The sequence below is a fragment of the Girardinichthys multiradiatus genome, chromosome 7 (genome assembly GCF_021462225.1).
Source record: "Girardinichthys multiradiatus isolate DD_20200921_A chromosome 7, DD_fGirMul_XY1, whole genome shotgun sequence".
NCBI lineage: Eukaryota > Metazoa > Chordata > Actinopteri > Cyprinodontiformes > Goodeidae > Girardinichthys > Girardinichthys multiradiatus.
In genome coordinates, this window is record NC_061800.1 from 36,696,982 (window position 1) to 36,721,517 (window position 24,536).

Consider the following 24,536-nt stretch of genomic DNA (forward strand, 5'->3'; position numbering starts at 1 on the left):
GAACTTGTGCTGAATGAAACCCCAGCACTTCAAGGCTTCTATGTACACAAAGCTTTAATCAGAAGTGGAATTTCACATTATTTTCCACTTATAACCAGGGTCACCAATAACAAAGAGTTTGGCAAGTATTTTCAAATCAGGACTGTAGATACTTTTTAGACTGGAGAGCATAGCAATAGTTTTTCAGCTACATTAAACATAATATCTTAAATATTTCAACAAGTGATTAATGGATCGTAGGGATTTTCAGTCTTAGTGTTGCTATGTAGCTTTGTCAATCTTTCTTTTTCTTTGAAATACAACATTAGAGCCTGAATAATGGAGACTTTACAAATTTCACCCTCTAGTATAAGTGCATAGGTTTTTTGTAGACTACATTGTACTAATATGACCTTGAGATGACTTTCTTAATTTACTCTCAACAACTACAACCAAATGCTGCCCTAGAAATTAGGCTATTATTTAGACTAGTTACACACAATATACACTGCTGAGAGATATTCTAAAATTGTTATTAAGCTGTTGCTTGGTTGCTGTGATTTGTAAAGATAATGCAATGCCAACATAGGCCAAGCTTTCTGAGGGATGTGGTTCATAAAGCTAATGCATTGATAACTTGAGGCAATGTGTCTAAGACTTGTGATTCATGAAGCTAATGTGGTGCCATGTTGGTGTAGATTTTACCAATCCTGAACATGGAGATGGAAAGGGCTTGAAATGGAAGTCAACCGGACTTTCCTTTTTTTCTTGAATATGTTTTGCCTTCATCCAAATTCTTCTTATGGTGTGAACATGAGTTGGGAGTGCAAGGCTTATAATAGGTCCATTACAATCACAGTAATAGGGCCATTACGATCACGTTAATCACTAGCCCTACACTGAAGTGGGTTTGATGTTTGGGTTATTGCCACTTAATGACCCAAATATGTCATCTAACGAGGCTGACGTGTGAGTTGTCCTAATCACATGTCTGAAGGTGTGATTGGCTGAGTCAAGGTTACACTGTAGGTGTTAGAAGGATGAAACCTGAAGCTGCCTCTTCATTTTAGAGTTGTTTTTTTCAAGACTAACCAGAGGACACATAGCTCCCTAAATTCTCTCTTGAACCACTTGCCCTCAGTAGTGTCTGGAGTTTATACTGCACGTTTCCATTTTCCTAAGTGGCTCAACCAAGTTCAGCCATCGCTCTGACACAAGTTTGTCTGAATGGAAAACAGATGCAGAACTGTTTGGAGGCATGCTTCTTTGTGACAAGGTGTGTACTGTTTAGATACCTGACAGTGTCTAAAGGTAATCAGAGTCCTATGCTGAGGAATAACAAAAATTAGATGTAGAAGGCATATGTACCGTCTAAAATGTTTATAAAAGTGGCTGTGGTCATTGAGAGGAATTTTATATTCAGCCTAGAATTTCTTCAGATCAGCGCACAGACCGTATGTGACAGGGTCTTGGATGGAAATAAAATCCTCCTTCTGTTCAACAAAGTCTGTTTCAAACAGATTCCTCTTTGAGACATTAGACATCGGCGGGTTGCCTTAAACCCCTAAAAGCACACAACACTTCCTTCTCCAAAATGCACATATTGTTATCTTCAAAAGACTGTCCCTCATCCTGGAGATGGAGATTAACCACTGAGTCTTCACCAGATTAGGTGGGTTTTCTGTGCTGTGTAGATGATGTTGTGTTTCTCCAATGTAGAGGTTAGAACAATCCTCACTGCACAGTACTGCATATACAAAAAGCTGATTATTTTGGTGAATTATAAACCCAGCAACAGGCAAAGACCGTCTCAGCCCTTGGATATAACACACAAACAAAACTGTGGTTAATGTAGCTAACCTGATGCTAGGTTTAGTCCATGTAGCTGGCTAAAGCTGATTTATGTTGGGTTTAAACCAGAAACATAATATACATTAATGGTGTCTAATGTTATGCACCAAGTTTCATACATATTTCTACACCATACAAATGTCTTAAGGAATATTCTTCTGGATAATTTAGAATTAGGAGAAGTGCAATGCTGATTAAGCCAGACCTCTAAGCAAATTTCTTTTTTTTTATTATAAAAAATAAAATGCCGTTTTAGAATGTTTTCTTTAAAACTACTCATACAAGTATGATTTGCTTTCAGTTTAATAAATGTGTTTTGTTTTTTTCAGCTTTCCCTACATGCAAGCCTGTCATTGAATTGAGTTGCTCAAATGGCCGATGCATCAGCATCAAGTGGCACTGTGATTCAGGTGAATAAAAAAATTTAACAAATCAGCCAGTTTTCTCATCAACAAGCATGCCCCTTGACTAGTATTTAGTGCATCACATCTGATACTCTTTGTGAATGTTGTCTTTATGCACAGATGATGACTGTGGTGATGGCAGTGATGAAGTAGGCTGCATGCAGACCTGTTCAAACACTCAGTTTCAGTGTACCAGTGGACGCTGCATTCCAGCAGACTGGGCTTGTGATGGTGACAATGACTGTGGTGACTTTAGCGATGAGAACACAACCTGCAGAGGTGGACCTGCATGTAAGAATGGTTCTTTTTTAACTGTGTTGATTCAGATATACATATGACAATATAGCGTTAGAATTGTTTTCAGACTTGGTGTTGGATTTGCATATTTCATTTTGTTTTCTGACTGTGCAAAGGAAGCTGTGGTTAGACCTTTTACCAATGGGAGTTGAACTATGTAATCTAATTATTACAGGGAGCTAATCCAATGCTAGAAAAAAATCACAGCTCAGTTGCTTGTCACTAGAATGTGGAGATAATTCATCACACTACCCTGATGTGAACTACAGCACTCTCAATCCTCCCTGTTTCATTGGGTTGAAAAAGATTTAGCCTTGTCTTAGTTGTTTGGAGAGAGAAAAAGGGAATCAAAGACATGTTTTGATTTTAGTAAAGCAAATAATCAATCTAGATTTCAACATCATACTGAAAATACACAATGGATGTCTTATATCTTTAACATTTGGTGTTGTGATTCTCAAATCTTTTAAGTGATAAAAAAATCAAGTAAAACAAATAACATCCTGTAAAACTTGCAAAACTCATCGTATTAAACAAAACAATGATGCAAGTGTATTTTGCCGTATATTGCAATAAATCCTACACTGAGGACCTTGTAACCAACTATTAAACAGAACAGAGAGCTTCAGTAAACTTGGGAACTAACCAACCTTCTATAAACAAAAGCCTCAGCCAACAAATAGTACTTTATGAACGAAAAATAATGTTTTCTAAAAAAACAGCCAATTACCGTTGTGCGTTTCAATGTTGTGAGGTTGCAGTGTGGAACTGTGAAGCATTAATTGTTGGTTCATTTTTGTTCCAGTGCTCCCATCTGTGATTGAATGCAGTGGGGATGAATTCCACTGTGTTGAGGATGGAACCTGCATTCCTGAACGCTGGAGATGTGACGGAGACAAGGACTGTGAGGATGGAAGTGATGAGAAAGACTGTGAGGGCACCAAGAGGATGTGTGACCCCAAGGCCAAGTTTACCTGCAAAGACACAGGTGGTCCATGGCATCTAAAAAAAAAAGCTCTTTATATGATGGCGAGCTATTGGTGAATAAATTACTGTTATTGACCACAGTTCATTAGTATTTTTTTGTTTATTTTGTTGTTTTCAAATATTTTCCACATTATATAAGCACATATGCATTAAATATTAGTCAACAAATACAAAAACAAATGTCATAAAAATTAATTCAGTAACAATATAGCTCAAATTTACAATGAATATCATCTTAAGGACTTTACAAGATGAACAGGTAAAATTTATATCCAATTGTATAGAGTGCAGTTTGGTCAAAATGTATTTCAAAGGACTCTATGAGCTTGCCAGATCTTGCCACTGGGACTTTTTCCCATTCCTCAAGGCAAAACCGCTTTTATGGGCTTCACAGCAAAGGGGTAGATACATATGAATGTTGTGTAAAAATATATTTAGATTTGGTTATTTTTTTTTTTTTTTTTTTTTATTTGGGCTGCACGGTGGCGCAGTTGGTAGCACTGTTGCCTTGCAGCAAGAAGGTCCTGGGTTCGATTCCCAGCCAGGGGTCTTTCTGCATGGAGTTTGCATGTTCTCCCAGTGCATGCGTGGGTTCTCACCGGGTACTCCGGCTTCCTCCCACAGTCCAAAGACATGCCTGTTAGGTTAATTGGTAACTCTAAATTGCCCTTAGGTGTATGAATGAGTGTGTGCGTGGTTGTTTGTGTGTTGCCCTGCGATGGACTGGTGACCTGTCCAGGGTGTACCCTGCCTCTCGCCCATAGACTGCTGGAGATAGGCACCAGCTCCCCCGCGACCCACTATGGAATAAGCGGTAGAAAATGACTGACTGACTGACTATTTTTTTATTTATTGTTTTTTTTTTACCGTGTCCTGTCTGGCAGAGTACCGCTCAGAATTGTTGTCTGAGTGCCAAGACAAAGCCCAATAGATTCACTTTCACCAGTGGAGCATTACAACTAATGCTTTAAAACTCTGCTGATATTTGTAAAAATAAACTTTATTAGAGACTGCTTTCGGATTATTTTAATTGTTACAAACACGGACACAGAAATGAACAGGAAAAAAAAGGAACCACAAAAGAGAGAAAGGGTGGGGCAAAAAGGAAAAGGGGAGAGAAGGAGAAAAGAATGGAGGAAAGAAAGAAGGATGAAGAGAATACAAGATAACACCATACCATGCTTGTTTCTACACCTGCAAAAACGTTTATATTACTAGCTTTTTATATCAAAAAGTGCACTGTACTTATCAATGCAAGATGTATTTAGTAGTAAATACGGTTCAGTATAGAACATTTGTGTATCTGTTAACACCTGAATCTAAACACCTGTGAGTATGAGTGTGAACGCGTTTGTGTAGATAAGGTTTCTCCATAAAAATATGCAAAAGTGAATGTCAGGAGCCACAGACCTGCCCCCCGGACCTGGGACAGATACGGAGGAGATCCAACCCACAGACATCCAACTGCCCCCCAGAGCACAGGAAGAACCACTGCCGGAACTACTGCAAGCAGGCCGGCCAGCCCCTCCACTAAAGCAAAGCCATATCTCAATCTGCCTGTCCAAGACCACCCCCCAGAACCCTCAATGTCTACATGCAACTTAACCCATAGAGGTGAGCGGAGGCACCAGAGGTTAAGGTAATAAAATACCCTCCCTCTGGAACCAGGCCGGCCCAGCACAACCAGAATATGCCACACAAAGGAGGGTACATGACCAACATGCTCCACCAACCCCGAGAGCCAACAGAGCGCCCAGTCCCCAATGCCTGGCACCGGACCGCAACCACAACCACTGAAGTTGGGCAACAAGACACATCCCACACCAACACTGAGGCCGCCAACAAGAAACACCTGACCCAAAATGGCAGGCCCATCCAAATGCAAATTCTTGGCCAGCATAGGCACATGCACCCCCCATAAACAAACAAACCGAAATCCCCATGGCCAGCCACGCAGTCAAGCAGACCCTGTGATGCACCACCCTGCCCAACACCGTGTCCAAGGGAAAGACGCCAGCCTGGCAAGCAGAAGGGCGGCACAGAAAGGCCACAGCACGCACAGCAAAGAGACAGCAGAACTGCCAACATCCATGCCAGCCAAGCAAAAATGACAGAGCCAAGCCCAGTCACGGTTCCCCCCGAGCAAACGCCACAGCTGCACCACACATCCTTCAATACATCAGTAGGAGCATGGTGAAGACCGCCAACCCCAGGCACACACCACCCACCAGGAGCCACCCAGCAGACAAGCAAACCCCACCTCAGTATAAGGCTGAGAAGCTCAATCCAACTGCCGAACCCAGTAACGCAGTTGACACACGGAGGCCAGAGCCACCATGCACAGGACCAACACCACAGCACGCCATACAGCGGAGGACAGAACCCAGCAATGAGTACCCAAAGCAAAAGCCGTGCACAAAGCCCACACCGTGCAAATACGGCTCCACCAGCTCTCCAAAAACAACGCCCTTCACGAAAGTGCACCCCCATTAGTAATTCGAGCACTGGCATTATCAAAACAGCAAACTCTTTCCACATATGGTATAAATTCACATCTCTTCGGGCACTCAAACAGTTTAACGAGAGAACTATAAACAAAAGGTTACAGAATGAAATAAACAATATTTAGATTGTTTTGTCTTAAACAAATTGTCTCTGCCAAGAGACCACCACTTATGTGAACCATTCTATTGGACGGGATTGAAGAAGGTCCGAACGGCATTGAGTTGCTGCAGTTCCTTTGCAGTCTCTTCTCAGGTGGGGGAGGGGGATAGCTGCTTTATTTGACCTAATTAGGGAGACTGTCTCTTCTGGGGGAACCTCTGGCTTAGATTTCTTTTCTGCAGACAGTGTAAGACAGTTAGTCCAAATCACCCTTGTGATATGCTGGATACACATAGAAAAGATCATAACCTAACTTTTGGCTGTTCTTCGATTGATGGGTACATACATATCAGATTGTGACCTTCAAGTGGTTGCGTGCTACCTCCCCAAAGCGATCAGCTGTGCTGCCATGAATTATTTTAAAACTATATAACACTGTTAAATTTAACCTTAAGATTTAAACGGCCATTCAGTCCTGTATGGCAGAACTTTTTTGCTGTGTCTATCTGCAAAGTATTAAACCGTCACAATGAAAATGCAAGATTTCTTTAGCAAACTGAGGATTATTTTCTTTCCACTCGAGTTCTGACAAATCCAAGTATTTCTTTGTCTGTTTTCTACATGAGTTGTTTAATATGAAAACAATCTATCCAGTTTTTATTTATTTGTTGCTCTCTTAAGGAAAAACTGTGTAGTACACTGTCGTTCAGGAGGCATCATCCATATAGGCACTTTTGAGTCCACCTACCCAAACCTAGTATTGTTTTTATCCGGTTGCTGCAAGGTCAGAAATAGATTATGTTACTTAGAATTTTGCCCTTCACATTTTGCTGTTTCTCCCCAGACAGTTTTATCAAGAATGAAGGCCTTGCTGCATGGTGACGGCTTGATTAGTCCACACAATTAATTACTCTAATTCCACTGCGTCACACTTCTCTGCACTGGTGCTGTTGTCCTCCTCAAATGAGATGAGTGCCTTCACTGGCAATATAAAAAAACCTCAGTTCAGTTTGGGAAAAACAATAGGCAATTTTACATACATTGCACTGAAAATTATTTGCCCTCTTAGATAGGTTTTCTGTTTGTGCTTTTTTGTCACAGTTTTATCATGAAACGTTTAAGCAAAAGCTAACGAGTAAATCCAGAATGCAGTTTTCAAATAATAATTTATTTTATTAAGGAAAAAAGCTATCCTGGCCAACCTGGCTCCTTAAAAAAGTAATTGCCCCTTCAACCTAATAACTGCTTGCAGCAGGAACAACAACCATGCAGCATTTGCAGTAACAATGCGTGTTTTACATCTCTTTATAGAAACTTTGGCCAACTCTTCTTTGAAGAATTGTTTTCATTTAACCTCACTGGAGGCTTATCGAGCATAAGCAATAATTTTGGCAAATTAATAGAACCATGAATTAATTTTCTTGCTGCTGAAACTGCAAAGCAGGTGCAGACAATCACCAGCATGTTTGAATGGTGTTATGATTTTTTTTCTGAAATGCTGTACTAGTTTTTTGTCAGATGTAATTAGACCAGACCTTCCATTTTTGTCTCGTCAGTTAACAGAAAATTTTCCAAAAAGGCATATTGTAGATTGGGTTTTGGCAAATGTGAGGCAGGCCTTTGCATCGTTTTTGGCCACCAGTGATTTTTGCCTTTGAACTCTATTATGGATTCCTTTTTTTTTTGCTCAGTTTCTTTCCCATTGTTGGATCATGAACACTAACCTTGGCTGAGATCTCTTTAGATGTTCTGGGTTTTTTGTCACCTCCTGGATAAGGTCTGGATGTTCTCTTGGAATGATTTTGGTAGGACAGCCACTCTGGGGAAGGCTAACCACTGTTCAATGGTATCTCCATGTGTTTTTAATAGCTCTCACTGTGGCTTTCTGGAGTCCCAAAGGCTTAGTAACTATTTCCAGATTGACAGATGATTGTGATTTCTCATCTCTTCTTATTTCTTTATTTGTGAATTAATTAAGATCTCGGTGTGATATGTTGCTTTTTTAGATCTTTTAATGTACTGGCATGTTATCTTAACTCTACATGCCTACTGGCTGGCATCAGCCCTGATTAGTGAAACTGGACCAAAAATGTGCTTATTCAAAGTTTATTTGTTATTTAACATAACCAGGTTGTTTGGGATAGCTTTTTTCCCATTTTTTATTTATTCACATTATTGGTTTGATAGTAATATAAGTTCAGTGATTAATGTTTGAGAAAAAAAGTAACAACTAAGACATTTGGAAGGAAAATACTTTTTCATGACACTGTATAAAATAACTAGCCTTAGGTTTTCACTTTAGTTAGACATTCCTTTTGTTGGATATGTATAAATCCATGATATAAAGAAATGTTTTTAGCCATTCTTAGAGAATGGATTGTCTTGAGTTACAACAAAAGTGAAAGGAGCCATTCCCCTTTGACTGTGTACAGAGTAATTAGCACTGTTGGAAAGTCATCCGTGGAAATGCTTGAATTTTGATGAATTAAATATGAATGTCTAGATGTTTGAGGTTTTTTTTTCTTTCTTTAGAAAAATATATAAAGAATGCATTTTGATCCCCAACAATCACATAAACAATTTCCAATGATCACAGAAAACAAAACCACTTTGATGTAGTATTTTACTTTTGTTATTGTTGTCATTTGAAATTGACTTGTCAGAATAACCAAATTGTTTTAACCAAACAGATGAGCAGCACAATACAGTACAACACAATACAGGGTTAGATATTTTTGTGGCCCTTGGTTCAGCTGTATTTGAATATAAAAAGGCTCTGACAGTTGTTTAGAAATCTCAACATTTAGAGCAGAAAGGGTTTATATTCACAAGTGTTACAAAAGTACAAAATAAAATGGTAAAAAGTGAGTTGACACCTAAAATACAAACAATGACAATTCTGAACAAATTCAAAACTAAAAATCTGCACACAGTCAGCAGTTGCCACAGTATCCCATTCAAATTTACACTGATATGACATGGCAGGATTTGAAAAATAAATGTTTTTTGGCATAATCAGTTTTCTTTGATTTTTCTGTCTTCTAGTGTTGCACCTTGAGGTATATCTTTAAACATCAATTCCAGAATAATAAAGTTTAATGTAGTGGTGTCATAAGCATGAGGATTCTTTTGTGATCTTTATGAACATCTATAGTTAGAGAAGCTGAAAATGCAAGCAGTTTTTTGTCAGAAAATGGGCCAAATTTAGATAGCAGTTATATTCAATGCAAATCACATACCTTTTTGTCCTAGCCCTAAAACAAGTTTAGGAAAGCAATTTGATGTCTACTTGAGATGTCAAAGTTTGAACTCCTTTTGAATAAGACGTTAATGCTTCAAAAACTTTGCCTCTGTCAACCTTAACCTTTCATACTTTACAGGCAAGTGCATTACAAAGAGTTGGGTCTGTGATGGAGACATTGACTGTGAGGACCGTTCTGATGAAGAATCTTGTGAATCATCAGTCTGTAAGCCTCCAAAGTACCCTTGTGCCAATGACAGCTCGGTATGCCTGACGCCCGATAAGATCTGCAATGGCAAAGTCGACTGTGCTGACCGTTCAGACGAGGGACCTATCTGTGGTAATTTACTCTGAGTTAATCCGCTTAAAATATTGGCAATTGCAAACATTATAGGTAATTACTGTGATTACCAACATCTTAAATGTTGGCTTTTCTAACATCCATCACTGCTCTAGGAAGGCTCTCAACAAGGTTTTTTAAGAAACCTCCTTGCTAAATCAGGCTGAGACAATTCATCCCAACAGTATCTGATAGGCTCGGCTCTGCCAGCAAGTCAACAGTAGCTAGAAAAGTAACCGATACACCCGAACTGTTCTGTGCATTTAAATATTTGTTGGCATACATTATTATTTTGTCTGCTTAGTTGGGATTTTTTATAGTTTTGAAAAAAAGAAAATTCTTAACATGAACAATTTGTTTAAGTTCTACTGCGTAACTAACCAAGTTGCTTAGGTTTACATATAAAACTAATGAAGGTAAAACAATTTTAAAATGGTCAAAAAAAGAACTTTTCACATGTTAAAACATAAGAACTTTATATTTAGAATTTTGTACTTTTTTTTAAGCTTAAATGTAATGTGCCAGTGTCTAATAACGATATACTGTATATACACATTCCACCCCAGCTTCATTGTTAACAAGTTATGTTAGTGTAACTGAGGTTTGTTTTGCAAACCTCACTTTCTTTACTCTTTTACAAGAGACTTATATAGAGTGTAAATATGTTGCAAAGTATTCAGACTAATCATTGTGGGAGATGCTGCAACAGAGAGGGCCTTTCAAGAGTCCTAATACAACATGAACTTTTTTAAAGTTTTCTCATTACCACTAGAAACTAGAATTTTATGCCAACTCGAAGTAGCACATTATTGTGAAGTGGAGGGAATAGTAGAACACCTTTTTTTTTTTTTTACAAAAGCCTATATATGCATTGGTATTCAGCTCCCCTGTGTCCATACTTTGTAGAACTACCTTTTGCTAAATATATTAAGCTGTAGGTCTTTTGAGGTATGTCTTTTAATAGCTCAAAAAAAATTTTTTTGGTTTTAACTTGACAAAATCTGAAAACGTTTAAGGTCTGTGATACTGTGCAAGGAAATGTAAAGAGACACATTCTCAGAGTGAAAATATTATCTATGCTATTGCATCTGTTAAAATTAAATTGAACTGTTAGGGCAACTTTCCATTTTCCAGGTGGGCAGTATGTGACTTGTACAATATCTTGTTAAAAACAATTTAACCTCTTCTTTTTTTAGCAACTTTAGAAGGCTGAAAGTGTCCCAGCAGAGTCTTTCTATGGTTCCCCTTTCACACCCAGCAGCTTGGTGCATGACAAGTTACGAACATCTGTTGTTTCAGAGACTCTAGACAAAATATAAAGAACATCTTCCTTTCTAGTAATGGCAAATGTGCACTAAAAGCCTTCAGAGAAACCAAAAAAATGCCCTCATGTGATTATCAGTGGCAATTTAATCTGTTAAAGTAAGCAGTGTAAACATCGAGGTTCATTTTCTAGAGCATCGCTAACCAATCCTCAGTGGGCTCTGGAGGCACCCCGAAGTGCTATTGTGGCTCAAAAAGTGGGCTGCTGGCTCGTTTTAGACTATTACTTTATGCTCAGTGAACCTCAAGGGTCTACTTAATGTAGACCAGTTCAGCATGATTCAGACCCCGCAGTCACAACCATGATAACAACAAACATTTTTTTCTTGATGATTAGAGAAGGCAATCTTATTCCATCATGAAACAGTCTTAATCAAGGTGTTAAAAGAGATGCCAGGTCACTTTTTTCTCTCAATTTTTTTGTGGGAAGGTTTTCTTTAATTTGAATTCTTTAAATTGTTGGCAAAAATATCGATCTGTAATAGACTCAAATATAGTGCTGTGAAAAAGTATTTGCCCCTTATAGGTTACAACCGTGTTTTTGCTTTTGTTTGTCACACAAAAATGTTTCAGATCATCAAAACCAATTTTAATATCTAACAAAGACAACCTGAGCAAAAATAATGAGCTGTTTTCAAATTACATTGTCATTTATTAAGAAAAAAGGTTTGCGTACCAACCTGGTCTTATGTGAAATAGCAGTTATCAGCTAAACCTTATCACTGGTTATGTAACCATTTTCGGAAACTACTTCTATTTAGGTATTTCAAAAAATGGCAAGTATTTTAAACAGCTGTTGAGGAATTAAAGCTCACTTTTTGCAAAATTATTTTTATTCATCCACATTGGAGAGTTTTTGAGCCTGAACAGCCTGTTAAATGTCATCCCACAGCATATCAACTGGATTTAAGTTTGAACATTGACTAGGCCATTGCAAACTGTTTAGATTCCAGTTCTAATACTGTCTGAGGCATTTTATCCAGGAATTGCTTGCCTGTCTCTTTTCCCCAGACATGTGTCTTATAGCCAGAGGGGGCTGCAGTCACCAGTGCACAGTGGCACCGGGGAAAGGAGTTGTGTGTTCCTGTCCACCTGGACTTCACCTGGACTCGACTAACAAGACGTGTGAGGCAGTGGACTACTGCAGCCGTCACCTGAAGTGCAGCCAGGTGTGTGAGCAGTACAAGACCATGGTGAAGTGCTCATGTTATCCTGGATGGATGCTTGATGCAGACGGAGACAGCTGTCACAGCATAGGTAAAAGAGGCTTGCTTTTTATTATTTGTTTTATGATGCTGCTGGCTGTCTTGTTGCTGTGCGGTTGAATGTGCTTTAAGTTTGTTTCTCTTGTAAAACATTTTTTTATGTTAGGGCAACTCTGTGGTGTTCTTTAAAATGCAGTTATTGACTAAGCAAAACAAATCTGAGATTTTTGGCTGATTTCTTATGTAGTTTTTTTGTAATGCGTTGACCTGCCCAAACTGACTCGCATTTATCTTGTAAACATATTTCTTCTAGCCCTCCTGCCATGAATGGTCATTAATTATTTACATTAGGGGTAGAGATGACCTAGCATGTCTGTGACAGAGCAGCTGCTGTGAAATAGGATTTTACTATTGTTTTAAAACAGACACGATAATTTGTTTTACTTTCATGTACAAACAAGCTTTTAGATATGTGAAAAACCAAAGAATAAGTTCAACGTCTGCCACAAGTAATGAAAAAAACTTAGTCAGTTTGAAAAAGATGTTGAAAGACTTAAGTAAAATATGCAATAAACACCCACTTAATTTGGAAGCTCATAAACAAATGTGCTTATTGTGCAGACTAATATTGCCTTTCGCCTAGCCGTTCTGCACTTCTTAGAATAACTTGGCAAGCTAATATTAGCTGAAACATTTGCCTTTCTGTTTGGTAAGTTAGCTAGTCTGCTGTCTGTTGCTTAACACACATGCTGATCTATTATTTTAGCTTGCCTACTGTACTTTCAAAAAACCATTGCCTTGTTAACAGTAATAGACAGCTCTCACTTAATTTAGACACCAAGACTTTCCAAAGTACTGACTGTTTTTCTTGTAAACACGATAAACATCTATCATATACCTTTTGTGAATCATTTGACTTAATTTTTCATTTTTCAGTGATACAAAAAACACCTAACTTCAAAGCTGCTTCTGACAGCAATAATTTCTATACCAAAGATTGTTGTCATCAGCATGACCCAGTTGTGCGTACCTATAGTGTGTTCACTAATAGGAATAAAGATTGGGTTTTTTGAGCAAGTAGTTGAACTACTTAGGTGAACTGAATCTGATCAACAGTGGATTTCTCTGTGTGTTCTTTGATTTTTTATTTTTTTTCATTTATATTAATGCATAGGTTTTACAACAGACCCTGTCTTGGAAAACAATACAAGTCAAACTGCACAGTAGCAGCATTTTGTTTTGTTTGTGTATGTGAGTGCTAAAACAGTGGAGAGGTGGCTGTGAGCATAGAAATGAATGCTGATTTACAGGTCCTTCTCAAAATATTAGCATATTGTGATAAAGTTCATTATTTTCCATAATGTCATGATGAAAATTTAACATTCATATATTTTAGATTCATTGCACACTAACTGAAATATTTCAGGTCTTTTATTGTCTTAATACGGATGATTTTGGCATACAGCTCATGAAAACCCAAAATTCCTATCTCACAAAATTAGCATATTTCATCCGACCAATAAAAGAAAAGTGTTTTTAATACAAAAAAAGTCAACCTTCAAATAATCATGTACAGTTATGCACTCAATACTTGGTCAGGAATCCTTTTGCAGAAATGACTGCTTCAATGCGGCGTGGCATGGAGGCAATCAGCCTGTGGCACTGCTGAGGTCTTATGGAGGCCCAGGATGCTTCGATAGCGACTTTTAGCTCATCCAGAGTGTTGGGTCTTGAGTCTCTCAACGTTCTCTTCACAATATCCCACAGATTCTCTATGGGGTTCAGGTCAGGAGAGTTGGCAGGCCAATTGAGCACAGTGATACCATGGTCAGTAAACCATTTACCAGTGGTTTTGGCACTGTGAGCAGGTGCCAGGTCGTGCTGAAAAATGAAATCTTCATCTCCATAAAGCTTTTCAGCAGATGGAAGCATGAAGTGCTCCAAAATCTCCTGATAGCTAGCTGCATTGACCCTGCCCTTGATAAAACACAGTGGACCAACACCAGCAGCTGACACGGCACCCCAGACCATCACTGACTGTGGGTACTTGACACTGGACTTCTGGCACTTTGGCATTTCCTTCTCCCCAGTCTTCCTCCAGACTCTGGCACCTTGATTTCTGAATGACATGCAGAATTTGCTTTCATCCGAAAAAAGTACTTTGGACCACTGAGCAACAGTCCAGTGCTGCTTCTCTGTAGCCCAGGTCAGGCGCTTCTGCCGATGTTTCTGGTTCAAAAGTGGCTTGACCTGGGGAATGCGGCACCTGTAGCCCATTTCCTGCACACGCCTTTGCACGGTGGCTCTGGATGTTTCTACTCCAGACTCAGTCCACTGCTTCCGCAGGTCTCCCAAGGTCTGGAATCGGCCCTTCTCCACAATCTTCCTCAAGGTCCGGTCACCTCTTCTCGTTGTGCAGCGTTTTCTGCCACACCTTTTCCTTCCCACAGACTTCCCACTGAAGTGCCTTGATACAGCACTCTGGAAACATCCTATTCGTTCAGAAATTTCTTTCTGTGTCTTACCCTCTTGCTTGAGGGTGTCAATAGTGGCCTTCTGGACAGCAGTCAGGTCGGCAGTCTTACCCATGATTGGGGTTTTGAGTGATGAACCAGGCTGGGAGTTTTAAAGGCCTCAGGAATCTTTTGCAGGTGTTTAGAGTTAACTTGTTGATTCAGATGATTAGGTTCATAGCTCGTTTAGAGACCCTTTTAATGATATGCTAATTTTGTGAGATAGGAATTTTGGGTTTTCATGAGCTGTATGCCAAAATCATCCGTATTAAGACAATAAAAGACCTGAAATATTTCAGTTAGTGTGCAATAAATCTAAAATATATGAATGTTAAATTTTCATCATGACATTATGGAAAATAATGAACTTTATCACAATATGCTAATATTTTGAGAAGGACCTGTAGAGTGGGTCGAATTCAATTATTTTTAAATCTGAAGATGCACCATAGTGATGAGTCCCGTTGGTTTCCATCTGTGTCGATGCTTAGTAAAGGGAATGATGTTATCTCTTCCCAAACTAGAGAGCGTTGATGCTTCATTCAGCTGTGCAGATATTTACCTCAGGCCTAACCCTCCCAAAATGCAGATGTTTCATTATAGTATCATTACACCAAAAATTCTGAATCTGCTCCACTGATTGCTATTACTGGATAATCCATTTGAAGAGACTACTTGGAAGCACTTCAAATACAATAGGGGCACACACGCTATTGGCTTGTCACATTCTGATTTATGGACCACGATTTGATGACTTGCTTCTCTCCTGCTCTTCGGGATGGATGCCGCTCTAATCATACATTAACACCTGAAAATAATACACAGTTTTACTTTGAAGCTGATTGGAACTCTGCTTGTTAATCATAAATCAGCCTTTGCATGCAAACTAATATCCCAATTTAATCTTGATGAAGGTGTTATTGGATTCATTGTGAAGGCCCAGGCACACGTTCTTTCTCTGCTTTTCACATCTCAGTGAAAAATATGTTTGTACGAATATTTTTTCTGAAAGCGCCGTCGGTTCGCTAACTGGAGCATGTCACTAAAGTAAGGACAATGTTTTAATTATATTTGTGTACAAACAGCTCTGTTCCCTTAAAAGTGTTTTGAAGATAAGGCTCACAAAAGGTTCCTTTGAAAATATTGTTTTTACGAGTAGTTTGTGTGTTTTACATGAGTGTCAGATATTGAATTTATGTAGAGCAAACATTTCTTAGAAGAGGAGCTACACTGAAGGTAGAAGCAATCTTCCTGATTGAAACAAACCATTGTAGGCAGGGACATGGAGGTCTAATATGCAGACACTGTTTCCCAGCAAACTGTAGAAAGATGTAGCAACTTTTTGAGCCCCTGCAGAACAATTTCCTCAAAAGACTGGTTGTATAAATGTATCCACTTCTTTGGAAAATTGTTATTTTCATATGTTCATTCCCCAAGTGTTTGGCAACAAATTGGTTTGGCTAAAAGTGATGAATATGAATGTGCACCACATGGTTGTATAAACCACTGAAATGTATTCTACACAAGCCTCTGACTTGGAATAAATAAAATAAAAAATATGTTAGCAAAAATAAATAAAAAAGCAAGAAGTTCTGCTTTTAAATTACAGCAATCCTATAAAAGGGAGGTGGTTACTGATCTAGTCACAAATTGCTCTGTTATGCAGGAAAACATAGCAAAAAGACAAATCAGAGACAAATCTTGTCTTTTTCCAAGAAACCAGAAATGCCTACTTTGTCTTCGTTTTTCAACAATAAATGTAAAGTCACACTGTTGATTTTAGCAGAGTTGATCTAAAGCTGGTGCCTTAAACATAAATGGATGGGGGGCTTTCCAAATACCTGCAAATCAAGATAGCTTGGTCACAGGTGGAAGTTAAAATTTTTGTTTTGCAACCGACACTAGATCCATAAATACACAAAAAGGGAAATGGTGACATCACAGCAAAACTAACATTCCCGGTCCTGACGCTGTTGAAGACGTGACAAACACAGCACACATTGTTCAATACGCCAACATACAAGACAGGTTTGGAAGCAGTGTGTCAACAGCTTTGGGGTCATCCCTTAACTCATCTTAACAAACCTGTGTAGTTTTAACCTACTGCTTTACACCAAGAATGCCACTTTGCTGCTCAGCTTCTTAACTTCTAATACTGTAATTTGTACCAGTCTAGCAGCAGTCCAGGTGCATTGATCCTCCCGACAGATCAGCTGTAGAAATTCCCTGTTCAAATTGCAAACCAGCCAATTATTTGTATTTACCTGCATTTGCCTAGTGGCAGGTGCTAATTCCTCCCCCGAAGTAATATCCCTCATCAATAGTTAAACATCTATACGTTATTCAACATAATCATTATCATAGTTTACAAATTGAAAGAAAAAAATTTGAAATTTAACATCAAAACCAAAGTGTGTTGCATTCATTTTACATTTTTTGATAGGACACATTTAAAACCGCTAAAAGTTGTATTATTTATTAGAGAAACTCTCTTACTGTGTACAGATCTCAGAAGAATCAATCGATCAATCAGTCAGTCAGTTTGGCAGTCTTTATTTCCAGAAAACCTTTTATTAACTTAATTTCTCTTTGGGATTAATTAAGTATTTTTAAATTAAAATAAATGTAATAGCTAACCAAATTCCTGAAATATCAACAACCAATCAGACATCGGCTGAGCTCTGGGATTTATTAGGCAGCAGGTGAACAGTGAAATAAATATTAAAATTCAGAATAATCTGTGTGCCACTGGAAGGGGAGTAAATATAACAGAGCTTTGCCCCAACAGCAGCTCATGCAGGGTGTTGCTTTCAGTTTTCAGTGGTTGGTACCTAACAAATGATTCAAAGAGAAAAACCAGGTGATTTGGCAACAGGGCTTCCTGTTTGCTAACAGCATCCAAGACAATTTGCTACAAATGCCACTGTGCAGCAGATTCCAGACATTGCTGTATTTGACATTTACAACCAAGCTAATGACCAGTACCGGTAATCAGTGGTGACAGTGGTCCATTTAGCATATTTACGTGAAGCAGTTTTGGGTACTCTGAGGAATATAACAACCCATCTGCAGTGTGATACTGTTAAATATTATCTATGATATGGTGACAGATGTGCAGCATCTTTTACACGTATTGGAACCACTGCTAAAGCGACGTGCAAATGCTCAGCAGACAGGTATCTGTTACTGTAAGCAATGTAAGCTCACTTCAATTAATAAAAACATTTTATTTTGAGTATATTTACTTAGGACAATACCTTGTTAAGAATGGTGTCATGATTACTGGTATCCAAAACAAATCCTTCAGAAAAAGTGTAACCCAAGCATTTTTCCTTTTATGTTTTATTTAGTTCAGTTAATCAGAGTGCCTAAAAACCTTTAATTGTAATCCATGACTTCCTGTTTTCCTGTTGTATAGTGAGGGTCATTTGTCTCAGCCACTCTGCAAAATTGTCTCAAAAATGAATAATGTTAACATACTTTTTGTTACTAATATTTGCATCTATATAATTATCTGATGGAGCCAAAACAAGATGGGCACTTTAATTAACAAAGCTTAATTTTAGTGGGCCCCAGTGGGCCCACCACCTGCAGGGGGAACCGTGAGGGACTGGTGCGAAGAGGATTGGGCGGTGGACGAAGGTGGAGACGTGATGTGGAGGCGTGATCGGGAGGAATGGCCTCCCGGATCTGAATCCCAGCGGTGTTCTGTTATTGGACTTCTGTGCTAGTCACGGATTGTCCATAATGAACACGATGTTCAAACATAAGAGTGTCCATCAGTGCACTTGGCAGGAGATTTCATCAGACCTTCGGCCGAATGTTTTGGACACTCGGGAGAAGAGAGGGGCTGAGCTGTCCACTAATCACCACCTGGTGGTGAGTTGGAGCCGCTGGGGGAGGAGAATGCCAGACAGACTTGGCAGGCCCAAGCACATAGTGAGGGTCTGCTGTGAACGTCTGCCGGACCCCTTGGCCAGGGATGTATTCAACTCTCACCTCCGAGTGTACCATGTTCTCCGCATCTATTGTCGATGCTGCCGCCCATAGCTGCAGCCGTAAGGTCTGCGGAGCCTGTCGCCGTGGCAATCCCCAAACCCGGTGGTGGACACCGGCAGTAAGGGACGCTGTCAAGCTGAAGAAGGAGTCCTATCGGCTGTGGTTGGCTTGTGGGACTCCTGAGGCGGCTGAGAGGTACCGTGGGGCCAAGCGTGCCGCGGCCCGGGCGGTGGCAGAGGCAAAAACTCAGACCTGGGAGGAGTTCGGTGAGGCCATGGAGAAGGACTACCGGTTGGCCCCGAAGCGATTCTGGCAAACCGTCTGGCGCCACAGGAGGGGGAAGCAGTGCTTCGCCAAAAATGTTTACAGTGGGGGTGGGGAGCTGCGGACCTCGACTGGGGATATTATTGGGCGGTGGAAGGAGTACTTTGAGGATCTCCCCAACCCTGTCATCACGCATTCCCTGGTGGAAACAGAGGCTGGGGACTCAGGGTTGGACTCTGTCATCACCCGGGCTGAAGTCACCGAGGTGGTTAAAAAGCTCCGCGGTGGCAGGGCTTCGGGGTTGGATGAGATCCGCCCTGAGTACCTCAAGTCTTTGGATGTTGTGGGGCTGTCATGATTGACAAGCCTCTTGCACATTGCGTGGCGGACGGGGACAGTGCCTTTGGGACTATGTCTCTCGGCTGGCCTGGGAACGCCTTGGGCTCCCCCCGGAGTAGCTGGAGGAGGTGTCTGGGGAGAGGGACGTCTGGGCGTCTCTGCTGAGTCTGCTGCCCCCGCGACCCAGTCCCGGATAAAGCGGAAGACGACGAGTACGAGCTTAATTTTAGTTCAACCAAAACAAAAAGCTGATACCCCACACACTTCTATGGAGGCAAAAGGATTGAGTTTAAATAGTCTCTTCCTTAAGCCAACTGTTGTTCTTTAAAGTAAAACTCACCATATCTCTGTCAGGTGTCATTGCAACTATGGTGCACATGGACAAGGAAGGCACCTGAAGGTATTTTCTGTTTTAGTAAGTACAGCCCTTTTAAGTTAAAGGTTTTGTTTTCGGTATTTAGGGTTTTGTACTTTTACTGACTTGTAGTTTAAATATTATTTAAATGATTTATATTTATTACATAAAATTGATAGAGCACATATGTACTTCATTTTGATCTTGAGTTTATCTGCTTTGTATATTCTTTATTCAAAGGCAATTTTAACACAATTCTACACTGCATTTCTACATGCATCAAACCTGAATTCCTCTCCAAAAAGAAAGAAGTGTACTTGTTTATTGCATCACGTCATGGTGGGGTCAAGAAGCGACATTCACAATTTGTTATCTAGTCCAAAGACTTCTGTGTTTGGCATCTGATGTTCCATATTGTGTCTTTGAAAAACAGAAAAAGATGTGGAGCTTTTTTTCTGTGTCTCCCTTCAACTAGATCCTTTTGAAGCTTTCATCATTTTCTCAATCCGACATGAGATAAGACGAATAGACCTTCACAAGCGAGACTACAGTCTGTTGGTACCTGGACTGAGGAACACAATTGCTTTAGACTTCCACTTTAACCATAGCCTGCTCTACTGGACAGATGTGGTGGAAGATAAGATCTACAGAGGAAGGCTCTCTGAGACTGGCGGTATGCATGCACACTGGGGCACACACAAGGACACAAATGTACATAAAAACTTGTTATATATTTGAAAGCGGAATTGCTTTTCAGTATTGACTTTTAAAAATTTATTTTTTGCTGACTTTTTCTTGACTCACTGGAATAGAAGTTCAAAACACGAATGGAAACAGATGTAATTTTCAATCCTCTACACATACAGTGCTATGAAAACTTGTCGGCTCTTGAACAATTTTTTTCTGCTTTTATTTTTTTGTCACGCATAAAGGTTTTAGATATATCTACCATCAATTTTCAATAACAGCTTCATCCATACTGAGTCACGGGGGAGCTGGTGCTACAGCAGTCTACGGGTGAGAGGCAGGGTATACTCTGGGCATGTCGTCAGTCTATTGCAGGGCAACACAGAGACACACAGGACAAACAACCACGCACCAACCATTCATACCTAAGCGCAATTTAGCGAGACCACTTAATCTAACAGTCATGTTTTTGGATTGTGTGAGGAAGCCAGAGTACCCGGAGAGAACCCACGCATGCACAGGGAGAACATGCAAACTCCAAGCAGAAAGACCCCATGTCAGCAGTCAAACCTAGTATCGTCTTGCTGCAAGGCAACAGCGCTACCAACTGCGCCATCATGCAGCCCAGGTTGTAGATCATCATTTTTATATTTTTTTTAATTAGACAATAAATGAGAGTAAATAAAAAAGGAAGTTTCAAAATGATAATTATTTTTATTATGGGAAAAAACCTATCTAAATCTGGCCCCATGTGAATGTTAGGATTATGAATCTTAGATTATTATTTAATATTTAATTTTAATATTTTATCAAATAATATTTTGGTCTGTTAAAGGTTGTCCTGTGAATACCAGCCCTGTAAGGCGGTGGTATTTGGACAAAATAGAAAAGTGTGAGATGAGCTCTGACATTATTGAACAGCAAAAACTCTGCACACACATGGAATGAATTCACACAATTTCTTAAAATGCAAGAATTTATTAACAAAAATAAGTCAACTAAAAGTCAAACATATTTCAATCAACAAACTCTTTACTAAGCTAAAACAATCCGACTAAACTACCAAGCAGAATTAAAGAATAGGGAAGATTAATGGGCTGTGTACAATATAAACAAGTTGATTAAAGATGATTGAAAATCATGACCAAAAGAGTGATGCAACATTACCATGCAAAGTTTATGTTTGAAAACCAAGGATTATCTTGAAGAATCTGGAAATGAAGTTAAGTTAGTCTTGGAACTACTTAGACAATAATCAGCGTACCTTTAGACAACCATTTACAATGCAAGATCAGATAAAATATTATTTTAATAAAATAATGTTTTAAGAATGATCTGCTGAATAAAACCAACCTTCTGGATGACGAATTCTCAACAGGGTCTCATTAGCTGCCTTTATTTATTGAAATAATATTTAAAGAAATATTATTAAGGGAATATTTTGGAAAAGAGCCGAATCTATCTGGAGAAATGGGGCTTAACGGTGTTTACTTAGCTATCAAATTTATTAAAATGATGTTAGGGACACATTATTTACTGGATTGAAAATTAACCTTTCTGGGTAAATATTTGGCAGCAAGCACGTGTCCTTAGCTGTTATCAGTTGAAGCTAACAAAGGAGGCTGATAGCTTAGCACCAGAATCAAACACACACCTTTAAAAATACCATCAATAAAAGGGTTAAAATGCATAAGCACGGACGGCATGTTATGGCCGATCTTCTGTGTTTAAAATCACCCTTTAAATAAAGTTTGTCTTAACTTTAAAAACATACAAAGAACAAAAAACCAAACTTCATAAAATGAAAAACGTTTAGATAATTTCAATATAAATCACTTCTATATTATTCTGCCCAAACACTTAACCTCATGAACTGTGGTGAGGAACGTTGTCCAGGGCAGCAAAGTTTGAAGAAACGTCCACAGTCTTTAAACAGTTAGCTACAGCTAACCCTCCTTAGATGTGGGGAGTGGCGGCTGTTCTGTCGGCCGGCCAAAACTGCACATTACCGTAACCACGGTGATGCGGCTACTTGTTGTCCTTCTTTCAGGCAGGGAAAACCGCTTCAATCGGTTGTAGAGACAGCGTCTCTACTGGGACTCCTCTGGAACACCATTTGCTTCTGCAGGCCTCAGAAAGGAAGTCAAGCCAGGCGTTTACCTTAATTTCCTTTCATGACTGAATCTACCGGATACACAGAGTGATTCATTTGTACTTATCTTATTGCATATGATTGATGATCGTATGACACCCTTGGATCCAGTTTGAAGAGTTTATGTCTTTTTGCCAGCAAAGAAACATCAGCGCTGCCTCTCCGATCCTGGTCCCGCAAAGAGGAACAGTGGAAGAGATCTGACCATTAGAAAGGGGGATGCTTTTATACATGATGCCAGTGGCATCATGGGAAGTGTGCTGCCACCCCCCCTTCCTCAGTTGCTGGAAGCAGGTTAATGCAATTTATTTTATTTTGGAAGTTCCAGGGAAAGTCTGTACTGGCCTTTCATGTTGTAACCATGGCTGTGGGTCCTAACATGAAAAAGTAGTTTCCCACTACTAACTGCCATTAAGCCTTTGCACTGGTAGGTAATGAGTCTTTAATATTGCTGTAGAGGCATTTAAAAAACACTTTTCTCTGCAGAATTGTTTATTTCCACCATCCTGGAGAACTTTGGACCATGAATGTCCTGTTGAAGGTCATGCCATTTTATAACTGTTGGATTTTAGTTCAGACTTTGATCAGGCCATTCTAAAACCTCTATATTGTTCTTTTTATTTCCTTTCAGATGTGGATTTAGATCATTGTCCTGCTGCATAACTCACCTGCACTTGAGCTAAAGGTCATGAATTAATGGCTGGACATTGTCCTTTAGGCTTTTCTAGTAGAGACCACAGTTCATGACTTTATCAATTACAGCAATTTGTTTAGGTTCTGAAGCAGCTAAGGAGCCCAAGACCATTACAATACCACCACTATTTCTGACCTTTGGTATGATGCTTTTTTTCAAAATCCTGTGTTAGTTTTACACCAGATGTAACAGTCCAAAAAGTTCCACTTTTGCCATGTCAGTCCACAAAATAGTTTTCCTAAATTCTTAAGGATAATGAAGATGTTGTTTAGGAAATGTGGAAATGTAAAATATCATTTTGGATATTTTTGATAAGTAGTAGTTTTTGCCTTGGAATGCTACAATGGATGCCATTTGTTTTCCCTATCTCTTGTTGTGTGTTGTGAGTTATTTTGTGAACTCTTGAATGAGTTGTCAGTGTGCTTTGGATTAAATTTGGTAGTCATGATTTAACAAGGAAGCATTTGCATTTTTGATAGGTTCTTTACATTAAGAAATTTAATTTACATTATACTATTGTTCTATGTATTCATTCAGGTTATTGTTATGTGATAGCAAAACTACTGGCTGTGACAAAAAAACAAAAGCAGAAGACATTTGTGAGGGAGAAGGTATGTTTTCACAGCACTGCACTTAGTTCAGATGATGTAGATTCACAATGTTTTTTTTTTTTATCATCACGAGCAAAGCTGAAAAATGTCATCTGACCAAATGTCCTCTGTTGTGGTACTTAATCTATCCTTCAAAAGAAGCCTGAATCAGAACTTTGTACTTTTGTGAATGGTAGTATTTGTCCCTCTGAGGAGCTGTGGAATTGGCCTCTCAACTGTGTCTATTCTACTCTTTTAGGAGACATTATAAAGGATCAGACTTGTTTTTCCAATTTTGGCACATGGACAGTATTGTCCTGCATCTGGTGTTCTATGAATTCATTAAAAGTCACTACAGTACAGTCACATAATTGTCTTGTCAATATTGTTTTAGGAGTGGCAAGTATTGAGGTGGTTGTTCAGCATGGACTGGCCACCCCAGAGGGGCTGGCTGTGGACTGGATTACAGGGAAACTCTACTGGATTGACAGCAATTTGGACCAGATCGAGGTGGCCGAGCTAAATGGAGAAATGCGCACCACACTGATAGCAGGAGGCATGGAGCATCCACGAGCCATCGCTCTTGACCCAGGACAGGGGTATGTTTTTTTCCACTGCTGCTAGCATATAAATAATTCAACACATTAAAAGTACAATGTATTTCTCTTCTTTTATAATATCTGGGGTTAAGGTCTTCTAAATACATAAACAA

General features: G+C 39.3%; 1 protein-coding gene across 1 annotated transcript in view; it reads left to right on the forward strand.

Annotated features, from left to right (window-relative positions):
* The window catches only part of lrp1bb (low density lipoprotein receptor-related protein 1Bb), a 471,544-nt gene that overhangs the window by 277,653 nt on the left and 169,355 nt on the right, over window positions 1-24,536 (forward strand). The window contains exons 19-25 of the mRNA XM_047370155.1: window positions 2,160-2,240; window positions 2,355-2,525; window positions 3,337-3,519; window positions 9,503-9,703; window positions 12,038-12,283; window positions 20,177-20,374; window positions 24,219-24,423. Of these exons, the coding sequence (XP_047226111.1) occupies window positions 2,160-2,240; window positions 2,355-2,525; window positions 3,337-3,519; window positions 9,503-9,703; window positions 12,038-12,283; window positions 20,177-20,374; window positions 24,219-24,423 (1,285 nt within the window). The remainder of the gene's footprint in view (window positions 1-2,159; window positions 2,241-2,354; window positions 2,526-3,336; window positions 3,520-9,502; window positions 9,704-12,037; window positions 12,284-20,176; window positions 20,375-24,218; window positions 24,424-24,536) is intronic.